Source organism: Symphodus melops (genome assembly GCF_947650265.1).
Source record: "Symphodus melops genome assembly, chromosome: 16".
NCBI classification, from domain to species: Eukaryota; Metazoa; Chordata; class Actinopteri; order Labriformes; family Labridae; genus Symphodus; species Symphodus melops.
Window position 1 is genome coordinate 17,940,341 of NC_136706.1, and position 11,256 is coordinate 17,951,596.

Sequence of the window (11,256 nt, forward strand, 5' to 3'; positions counted from 1 at the left end):
CGTCGTTTTTTTAATACGCATTTTTTTTTGTTCTACTGAAAATGGTGCAGTGTCATTTTGTATACATGTTTTATCATTTAGGTTTTAGTACAATGTGTTACGTAAGATATCGGTGTCAATGCACTCCAGCCCACTAGGTGGCGTTATGCACCTTGTTGACAAGCCGCCAGGATGATACGGTGGGAGTGAAAATACCGTGTTGCAGGTTTGGTTTATCTGTACCTAAAAAAAAAGATTTAGTCCGAAAGATTATCTTTAAAAAATGATTCATTTGCGTAGTGCGCTTTGTAGCTTGTAGCATTGAACCTCTTGAATTTTAACAGCGCTTGAACTTCAGTCCCGACCAGTTTTTTCTTCTTTTTTTTTTTTTCTCGCTTAAACCAGTTTGTAACATTTCCAGGAGCTTCTTCCTCTGGACAGTGACTCCATCCTCCATCGTCCTCTGTGAAAGTACAAAGTTTCATCGGAGTTATATGCAGATAACGCGACGCTGCAAGGTAGGTCGTAAAGTGTCTGTGGGGAAAAGACAAACAAACACAACATGGTGCTTTGACTTCACATCCTTCATGTGAAGGACTCTAAAGACTAATGGTTAGTAAACTACTCCCAGTAAGAAGTCATTAACAAAATGTCTCATTTTTTTAATTGCAAATTGTCATTTTCTAGTTGCCCTGCCTGCGCTTTTGCTGGCTAACGTAGCATAATAATGTAAAGCTAACAATAACTTTTGAACAGTGAAATTGACCCCCCCCCCCCCCCCCCCCCCCCCTTTAACTCTGAACTGTTAACATCAGCTGAAGCCATGTCACAGTGACATATTTGATTCCATGTTAGCTTGTATTGTCACACGTGGTCATTAGAGTTACAGCTAAAACAAACAAACTCCAGGAGGATTGTTAAATGCTTAATTAATAATAATAGTTCAATAAGCTCTACTCTAACATGTTGTTAGAAATGAAGCTGCACCCTCGCAAGTCGGCATGTGAACTATTTGTTTTGTTTCAATAAATATGACAAATAACGACTTTTTTAAAAAAAATCCTTAAAGGGTTGCAGCCCCTTCTTTTGATGTGTCCTCTGTTATTCTCGAGGCGTTTCCTTAAATAAAGAAGAAAACGGGGCAGAATTAGTGTCACAGATCACACCTCCACGAGCTTCACCCGCTTGCTCCACGTGCTCTGTGTGAGACTCAACACCTGTATTCAGCTACTATGTTTTGACATAATAAGCCATAATGGTTTTTTTGTGCTTTTTTTAAAAAGCCTGTCATCGAGATATAGTTTTTCAGTCACTCCATGGCTTGTTTTCATAAGAAACACAATACGAAGCATCATGAATCCAGCATTCATGCACAGCTTAGAAAAGCAGAAAATAATAATGTGAGCTGCTGAAAATGTATCTTCTATTACACAGCTTTACTTCTCATAACCTTTGTCCTTTAAGCTGCTCATGTGATCTTACTGTCATTACTCTGTTTGTGTGTCCACAGTTCAAATAGTCTTGTCTTGCTTGAAACTTGTGAATGAAGAATCCTGGTTTTCCCTCGGAGCCTTCAGTGAGCTGACAGACGAAAGCTCGAATTCCCAAAGGATACCAGAAACCAATCAAAGATACGAGGCTGTTCCAGCCGTGTTCATCATGTCAGGGATCCAGCACCCTTCACAAGCTGTCAACCCTCCCCCTCCTGAGGTGACCAATCCTAAGTCACCGGGTCGAAGGACCAACCAGCTGAAGTTCATGCAGACTGTAGTGATCAAATCTCTGTGGCGCCACCAGTTCGCCTGGCCGTTTCATCAGCCAGTTGATGCAGTCCAACTTGGATTACCGGTGAGGAGTTTGTTGTATATAATCACCGTTTATTTTTTCCGTTCATTTCAACAGTTTGCAGTTCAGTGAAAAATGTCATGTATTCATAACGCAAAACGATCAAGTAGTGAAGTTGATTTGTTGGTCCTTACACTTAAAATAAAAAACATCAACGGGGTCCGTCCACATGAAAAACCAGACAAGAGTGAACAGTTTTTCCTGTTAAACAGCTCCCAGCTGTGTTTCAGGATGTAGGATGCTAACAGCATGTTTGACACAGACACTCAAACAGGGATGGATGAGAAGAGATGCAGAAAATCAAATCTGTGCTGAAAGAAATGACAGACAAATGTATTTTAGGTTCGTTTTAAACGAGTGTCAATTTTGGACAAAAAGAGTGTGCAGTGGCCTTAAGTATAGCATTAGAAGATAGATAGATAGATAGATAGATAGATAGATAGATAGATAGATAGATAGATAGATAGATAGATAGATAGATAGGAGGGTTTTTAATACATGTTCAGGGGCATTTGAGGTGGGAGTGAAGGTAAAAGGTGTGAAAACCGACATGAAACAGTCAGTGCAGATATTAAAAGGGATTGTGAGATACGCATGAAAGTGTGAGCATGAGGACCTGACAATGACAGGCCGGTCATCTCAACCATACAATGCACAATGAGTGAGGGCCTTAAAGCACCATGATCTACAGCATCCAAAGATTTAAGTCACTTGAATGTCAGACTTTAATAAAACCTCCGTTTTCTTCTTCAGGATTATCACACGATAATAAAGTCTCCCATGGACTTAGGAACCATCAAGCAACGACTAGAAAACAACTACTACTGGAGTGCAAGTGACTGTATGCAAGACCTCAACACCATGTTCACTAACTGTTACATCTATAATAAGGTGAGGAGCTTTGCTTTCCGCTTATTATATAACACAGGTTCAGGTTTCTTTATTTGTACCCAGAGGTTGATTTGGTTACAGGGAGAGACACTTAATGCGACACAGACATTACATAAATACACAGTGCTGAGGTGCATAAAGTGTGCAGGTTCCAATCACAATTAATCAAACAAGTCCATCTGTAAAAGCTACAGAATAAATAAGACGTGAACGAAGAAGCATGACGGCAGCTTCTCAGGCTGCTGTCTCCGTCCCTCCATGCAAGGTCTTCATAAAGTTACAACAAGCACAAAGAGGAAAGACATCACACACACACACACACTTGGACTGGCTCTGCTCCTAAAGCGCTTCGTTCTGCACGTTGGAACTGAAAGTCTTGGTCCAGAAAGGAAGGAGCTGAAACTCAAGAGTACAGAGGATGGGACTCATCTTTTAACGCTGAGCTGCTCCACCTGCTGCACAAGGTCTCCACACTCAACTGTTGCTCTCCCATCAGTTTACTGGATCTGGTTCAGAGAGTTTCTGTTCTTAACAGAGAGGTTTCCAAACCATGACACAACAGAAAAAAGACAAGATCAACTCAACAAAAGCACAGTAAAAAAAAAAAAAAAAAAAAAAAGGGTCATCATGGTTTAGTCAATATGAGAACAGACAGGATAAACGCTGGGACCCCTTTTACCACACAGCTTCACAATTCAATTCAAAGTCTAGTTTAGAGTCAGTAATTGTCCAGAGGTATCTGTATGATTGTAAACATTCAACGGGTTGACCATCAATGAGTGTGACTTCCTGTGTCGGTGGTTGTATCTTTAGTTTTTAATATGTTTAGCTAAAAAGTCAAGCATCCAGCCAATCAGATTACGGTACTAACCTAAATGAACTTGTTTTAAAAACCCATGCGGTTGGATAGTATTAAAAGAAGAGGAGAAAAAAAATCAACAAATAAAAGTCTAGCACGGGTCCCCTCCTGTTCCAGATGTTTCATCAGCAGCTTCAGCGATGTGAATACACCTCAGCGTCCTCCGCACCTCTCTGTGCCTATCAATGGATAGTAGCTGGGCTTTTGTAAGGATAATGTCACTATTAGTCTCGATAGTGACATTAGACATTGAATTAGACTTTCAATTTAGAAAAAAAGAATTTTGAAATTAAATTTTAATTAATGCAGCTTTTCCCTTTTACAGCTTAAATGTAATGTTGACTTAATAAATCTGGGATAGATAGATAGATAGATAGATAGATAGATAGATAGATAGATAGATAGATAGATAGATACTTTATTGATTCCAAGGGAAATTCACTCTGCAGCGTATCAAGTGCATGCTCAGTTGTCTTTAGAATCTTTACCTCGATCACTTTTTTCAAAGACTCAAAGAAGGTTTAACTGGCCTACAATCACTCAGCTAGTTTTTGGGAACGGGGACTACCACAGCACCCTTCCAGACCTGGGCTCTGTGCTGAACATGAGGTGTGCCTCTCCAAACTAAACGTGCTGTTTCCCTGTGTGTGCGCTCCAGCCTACAGATGACATCGTGCTGATGGCCCTCGCCTTGGAAAAGGTTTACTTGCAAAAAGTTGCGATGATGCCTCAGCGGGAGGTGGACATTTCTGACGCAGCCAAGGGGAAGGGCAAGAAAAATGTCTCTCCAGGTAAAGAAGTGACATACACGGCAGGAATACAAACACAGGGCGACTTCACACGCTCCTGACATGAAGGAGATGTTGAAGATGACGGAGGAGTCCGAATGTGAGAGACGAGGTCACATGAATTCAGTCGAACGGCTCACAGACGACAGGATGAGTCAGATTAGTGAGAAAAAAATGATTTGATTTCGGGGAAACACTGGCTTTTCTAAGTCAGAGGAGAAAACACATCTGCACATAGAAACATAAAAAGATGTGAAGGAAACATTCTATGTCGGGCTGTCGAGAGATTACATCTTTTAATCACTAAAATTCAAGAGTTAACTGCAATTACTCACATGTTTAAAATGCCATTATTTCCCATTTAGAAAGAAACAAGCTTTTATTTTGAAATGCTGTTCTGTCTTAATGTGAGCATACTTTACCTGCTGTTTAATTTAAACCATGCTTTTATTTTGACATCAACCTTTTTTTTTTTTTTCTTCAATTTTCTGTTCTGTCAAAGATTACAACATTAATTTAACCACAGAAGAAAGCAGCTAAAATGATCAGTAACAAAGTGAAGTTTTTGGTTTTGGGTTTTTTTACATGAAATGTGACATTTCAAAGTTGTAAATTTAAACTTCTGTTTATATTATTTCCCTTTTATCTGTTTCTAAATATTAAAAAGGTAAACAGGATGACACTGTGACCACGCCTTTATCACCTGCCGCGCCCACTTCTCCACCACCACCACCACCACCACCAGTCGTCCCCAGCAACACATCCAGACCACAGCAACCCATCACAAAGGTGTGTTTGAACTCTCCATCAGTGGTTTGGTTTTCTTTTTTTTATCCCAGAGACACTCTTCAACTCACTTTGGTGATTTCCTTCTTTATGTGCCAACAAAGAAGAAAGTGGTGAAACGGAAAAGGCGGCCATCTGAACACCAGAAGGGCTCAGACGACAAGGCGCTCCAACCACAAGAAAGTGAACAGCTCAAGTACTGCAAAGACATCCTGAAGGAGCTGCTGTCGAAGAAGCTCCTCCCCTTCGCCTGGCCATTCCACAAGCCCGTGGACGCTGAAGCTCTGCAGCTGAAGGATTACCACGAGATCATCAAATACCCCATGGATCTCAGCACGGTTAAAGTAGGAACTGTTTGTACCGTAAATTCCGGACTATTGAGCGCACCTGGATAGAAGCCGCACCGGCTAAAAATAAGTAAATGTATTTGTACATATATAAGCCGCACTTGATTATAAGCCGCATGTGTCCACGTTGTAACCGAGTTATTGACACAAAAACATTGTTTTAACATTTCATTAAATACGTAGGCTACCGGTAACATCCGCAAATACGAAGCCTACTGGAAATCCTTTATCGAACAGTGTCTGCAACACGGCTGATGAAGAAGATTACTGTAATACATTTCACAAGAAAAGAAGTCCGCCCATTCACTGCCTCAGAATGACTCCATTACTCACTTCCTCGGTCTCTTTTTCGTTGTCGCTGTCAGTGTCAACATTACTCTGTTAGCTTCTTTGACAGCCAGGTCGATCGGCGTTAACTTGAAAGCTGCATCATATGCATTTCTCCGTGTGTTTTCCATGATGAGGGTGCGTGCATGAAGCGCAAAATGACTGATATTAAGATCCGACGTGACGAGGTCAAATGTTTTTGCGGCAGAAGCTCATTGTCCCCCAAGAAAAATCCATAAATAAGCCGCATCGTTGTAAAAGCCGCAGTGTTCAAAACGTGACAAAAAAGTAGCGGCTTATAGTCCGGAATTTACAGTTTACGTTTTATCAGAAGGTTTTGTTGTTTTCATGGTGGAGGTTTTTTTGTGACCACGTTTCATGTTCCAGAAAAAGATGAACGGAGGAGAGTACCAGGACGCACAAAGCTTCGCTGCGGACGTCAGGTTGATTTTCTCCAACTGCTACAAATACAACCCTCCGCAGCAAGAGGTTGTTACTATGGCCAGAAAACTTCAGGTGAGCTTTGACTTATGACCTCCAATGATTAAAATGCTGCTTGTTTTAGCCGAGTGGTTCGTTTCACGCTTTGCGTCTTCTTCAGAGTGTGTTCGAGAGGATGTTTGCAAAGATGCCAGACGAGCCGGTTGAGTTGAATTCCCCGATGAACGCTGCAGGTCTGAGCAGCTCAGGTGTCAACAGGTTCCCCAACCTGTACAGATATGACGCAGAAGAGGAGCGGACCACCCGCATTGCTGAGTTGCATGAGCAAGTGGGTTTCTACCTCCATGGATCTTATTTTTTCTCATTGTCTGCTTCGCAAATCTTAACCCGTACAATGTGTACTAACCACAGTTTAGTTGTTTTTTTTAAATACCACCTTCTTTGGGAAAAAAAAAGCCACACACTACTCTTGCTAAGCATCACCAACTTATTACAAATCAAAAAAAAGAGTGAGGTCCTCTGTGGACACGCTCGATGAAGTTCAATCCATGGAAGTTCACCTACTAATGGTATGTAAGTAACGCAGCTCTCACTCTCAACTTGATAGTAATGAACATTACTAGCCAATCGGTAACAGGGTCAAAGGGCGGGTTTTTGTCAAAACTCGAACTGTGGGATGGACTGATGCAGCATGTTGTGCTAGTTGCTGTCTCTGTGAATTTTCCGCCCCCATGATCAGCATTAAAGACCAGTGCACCACGTTTGTTATTGAGTGTCCGCTGTTTGGTCTTTGCAGGCGAAACACAAAACTTCAGTCGAGGTCTTCTCCTGTGTTGTGTTGCAGCTTGCTTCAAATTGTCGCTTAGTTTTTCAGGACGTTCACCTGTTGTGATAAGTGTTGTTAGACCAGTGATTCCCAAAGTAGGATCCCCGGACGGCGGTCGTCCAGGGGTCCACCATCCATAGCTTTGGTGATCTGTGGAATCCTTTACAAAAAAAATTATAATAGTGTGCTGTATCATTAAAAAGCATATCTTTAAACTGGGACCTCTTGCACCAATAAAATCAGCTGTTTGGTCCAAGACTCCCGCCCACTTTAGATCAACTCTGACATGTCTGTCACTTCAAACAACGATTAAACAAAACTCCAAATACGAACAAAGAACGCCTCAGACTAACTCAATTAGGCCTAAATTAGAATAAATAAGCATGGACGTATATCTAGAGCATCACTGCTGTGAACGCCGCCAATTTAGTGAAGAGCAGTGCAGTCTGGTCCGTGTGGACCACTTTGTCTGGACATGGAGGCTGAGCTATGACGCACTGCTGTATCACACTGAGGTGCGACGGCTCTCCCGAAGGATGTCAAAGTTTAATAAGAGAGGTTCTTTTCCAACCCGGAATTCGTGGCCTTATATGCATATCTTGCCAACATAATATAACTCACTCAAGAGCCTGAACCTCTCGATCCAAGGACTCTGCATCCATCCTGGAAGTCAGCGACACAATCACTGGCTTTGTGAGAAAAACAGAGGTGTGGAGGAGAAGGATACAAGATAGACATGTTTCAGACATTATAATCTCTGTGGCCACTGTGAGAGAGACGGCCACCTCTCATCCCACAGCACCGAGTGAACACTTCAGCTCATATTTCTCTGATTTGAACGTCGATGCCTGGGATTAGGTTCAGGATCCCTTTACCACAGCTGCAACAAGTGGCCTGACGGGTAAAATTGAAAGAGGAGCTGCTGGACTTATCCTGTGATGGGACCCTGAAGCTCCGAATCCCGGACTCTCACGATGAAAAGCCATGCTGGTTATTGCTCCCCTTTCCGACCACTTATCTCTGCGAGTCATCATTCTCCACTTTGACTGTGATGAAAACAAAGCACAGGGCTCGTTTGTGTGTGTGGAGAGAGAGAGAGAGAGAGAGAGTCTGCTTGTCATCCATTAGTTGAAGAATGGAGAAGCTGTGCAGGGAGAGACGGGCTCACACGGTCCCATTTAATGTTATTCATCCCATCAAGTGAACATTTGTGAATTATTTGACGTGAGCAATTTAAATCAAAAACTTCTTTGATAAAGCTTAATATGTGTTCATGTGAAACACTGTGAAATAGATGCTGTGAATTCCTGCCGGTGATTTGAAATAGGAGCAAAGAATTCATCTTTTAAGTTGAATCACTTCCTGAAGGTCAGCTTTAGCATCCATGACAAGATTTCTGAATTAAAATGAAAGGCCATGTCAATCTTGTGATGTTAATTTTCTAAAATGAATAACTTGGAAAGTATAGCCCCATTCTATCACTGCAAAGGACTACATGAATACATGGTATTAATATGTGCTTATCGTCGGTGCGATAACGGGGGGAGGGCTCCCTGGTCTAGAATGAATCCGTGGCCTGGACGCTGGCGGTTACTTCCATCCAGCGTACCGTTAGCGTTCAGTGTCTGTCATTGAATGTGTTGCGACCCCCTACGCTCAGGAATGTTTCTCATTTGAGCCGTGTCACCCGCAGTAACGTGCAGAAGTCACTCAAAAGTGACTCAGGTGGTGGAGTCAGTCGTCAATATTTACATTTTATATACGAAGGCCAAAACAGAAATTAAAATACAGCCTTGACCATCGTTACAATGGAGATAACAGATACACAGTGAAATCAATCAATAAGACTCTTTGAGCATTACATGTTGGAACGTGGTCATTTCAGCTTCTGGGGTTGACGTGAAAGCAGAGGACAGCTGTTTGACGCTTAGCAAGACTGGTGTGTGGGTTATTTTTCTTTTCAATGTGACAGCTTGACATCTTCCGCTCCTTCATGAGAACATTGGATGTGTGAACACCTTCAATAACTCTCAGTTTTCAGATCTAACAAATACTTTTAATAAACAATTAGAGGGATAGACGAATGGACAACACACGACACGCTGGAAAACATGTTACAAAGGGGTTTGGTTTGGTTTGTGCTTAAACCTGATTACATGAGTTACAAATGTATCTTACACCTCGACTGTTTGTCTCTAATCTGTGTCACATCCACTGCACACAGGGGAGAAATAAACACTTTGATACTTGAGCCCTAATGAAAGGATAGACTCCTCTCATCCCAACTATGCCCAGCTGATAACAGCAACCCAAAACATTATTTCAACCTTCAACAGACTTGTGCGCTGTTAGCGTGAGCTCCAGGTAATGATAACGCTAATACTACCTACCCAACCTCATGGAAACAGAAACTACCTTTACACTTGTACTTGTGTTTGTTTCCTTGGTGTTTTTTTTTTTTTTTTTTTTTCACCCTCATCATTTTCACACGACTGTTGTAACCAAACTTACCTAATTTTTGTCGACACTTTACTCAGCTTAAAGCGGCTCATGAGCAGCTCGCTGCAATCTCTAAAGTCCCTGGGGTCAAACAGAAGAAGGGGAAGGACAAGACAGAAGACAGCCGGCTGAGTGAAGGCACTACTAAAAGATCCAGGTAAGATGTAGTAAATCACTGTTCACATGTTGGGCCTCTCTTTTACCTGGAGATGTTTTGACTTTTTTTTTTTTTGTACATTTCAGGCAGGTGTGGAAGAGCAGCGCGGACTGGGATTCAGACGACGAGTCTTTGTCGCTGACTTACGAAGAGAAGCACCAGCTGAGCCTGGACATTAATCGTCTGTCTGGCATGAAGCTGGGCCGCGTGGTCCAGATCATCCAGTCGCTGGAGCCGTCGACGTGCGGCACCAACCCGGAAGAGTTCGAGATCGACTTCGAGACGTTGAAGTCGTCCACTCTGCGCCAGCTGCAACAATACGTGAAGGCTTGTCTCTCGAAGAGGTTTAAGAAATGTCAAAGTGAGTATGAAAACTTCCCCTGCTGTCAAATCTGAAATCGTTTCATATGTTGGTGACGATGACTCCTTTCACCTTCCTTCACCTGTAGAGAAAAGCAGTCGAGCAGGCTCTCATAACACGGGCCACAGCAGTTCCAGTTCTACCAGCAACAGCCCCGGTGACTCCAGTGCAGAAGACAGTGACTTGTGATATACGCAGTGTTTATTTATTTGATCTTTTGTTAAAAAAACAATGTTCAACACTTTATTTTTGTATTTTAATGTGAAGGAATAAAACTCTCTCTCAAAAAAAAAAAAGTTTTTGTATTCAGTGTGGCTCGCTGTCTTTATAAACCGCAATATCCGTCTCTGGGGTTTCTTATCAGAATCTGGAAAACTCACTATCTTGCCGCCTCTAGGACTGGAGCACATTTCATAACATTGGCGTCTCAAACAATATCCTGTCTCGGTCAGCTCTTTATCTTCATCCTGTTTAATTACAGCACAGGCCTTTTCTTCAAAGTCTTCATAGAAATGCTGATTCTGTGTCAATTCACAGTGTTGTGACCAGGGACATTTGGCAACAGGTTATCTTCTAATGAATTACAAATGTAGTATTTACAAACAAAACTAAAACCGACATACTCAAATCAGCCGCGCAGTGATTTGAGTATGAGGCTCAAATGGAGGTCACTCATGTTGCACTGTTTTAAGCACGTCTCAGTAGTTAGTGTGATTGGTTTACTCTACTTCTTCCATTCATAGATGCTGCTGTAGCGTTTATGTTGAGTGTCCCTGTCACTATCAAACCCTTGCAGGTGATTCAGCAGCTTAGGTCTTCAAACCTACCCAGAAGAGCAATTGTCACTCTGCTGTTCATCTCCTCACTCTGGCTCCCAGTAGTCTAACTGTTTCATCAAATGTAAAACTGCTGCTCGTTGACAACAGTGACAAAAATAGCTCCTCCTTACCAAAACTCTATCATCCCTCCCTCCCGACCACTCGTTCTGCCAATGAAAGACGTATGATTCAGCCTTCACAACATGGACTCAAGTGAAGTCTCAAACAGACCTGGGCGAACTACGGCTCAATGGGATGCTTTTGTACGTCCATAGAAGAAGGTGAAGGTGAACGGCGTTAGCAAAACTGCAAACCCAACAAGTACTTTTTAC

The 11,256-nt window shown here is 42.1% G+C and overlaps 1 protein-coding gene across 5 annotated transcripts; it reads left to right on the forward strand.

Moving 5' to 3' along the window:
- The first annotated feature begins 6 nt into the window (after window positions 1–6).
- Window positions 7–10,385, forward strand: LOC306836526 (bromodomain-containing protein 3-like). 5 transcript variants are annotated; one of them, XM_079363662.1, is made up of 12 exons: window positions 7–205; window positions 401–497; window positions 1,490–1,827; window positions 2,578–2,715; window positions 4,233–4,365; window positions 5,030–5,151; window positions 5,253–5,492; window positions 6,210–6,338; window positions 6,424–6,591; window positions 9,627–9,745; window positions 9,832–10,106; window positions 10,195–10,385. In XM_079363662.1, the coding sequence occupies exons 3-12, from the start codon at window positions 1,639–1,641 to the stop codon at window positions 10,293–10,295; spliced, it is 1,614 nt and encodes a 537-aa protein (XP_079219788.1). In that variant the 5' UTR covers window positions 7–205; window positions 401–497; window positions 1,490–1,638; the 3' UTR covers window positions 10,296–10,385. The 5 variants fall into 5 exon arrangements, with proteins under 5 accessions (XP_079219788.1, XP_079219787.1, XP_079219786.1 ...); XM_079363661.1 differs by having other exon boundaries at window positions 7–179; XM_079363660.1 differs by having other exon boundaries at window positions 186–497.
- Window positions 10,386–11,256: the final 871 nt, after the last annotated feature.

Bases quoted from the DNA above. Each gene is read 5' to 3' on its own strand.
- LOC306836526 (XM_079363662.1), top strand. From the start codon at position 1,639: ATGTCAGGGATCCAGCACCCTTCACAAGCTGTCAACCCTCCCCCTCCT. The intron at 1,828-2,577 runs GTGAGGAGTTTG...TTTCTTCTTCAG, and splicing joins CAGTCCAACTTGGATTACCG to GATTATCACACGATAATAAA. The intron at 4,366-5,029 runs GTAAAGAAGTGA...AATATTAAAAAG, and splicing joins CAAGAAAAATGTCTCTCCAG to GTAAACAGGATGACACTGTG.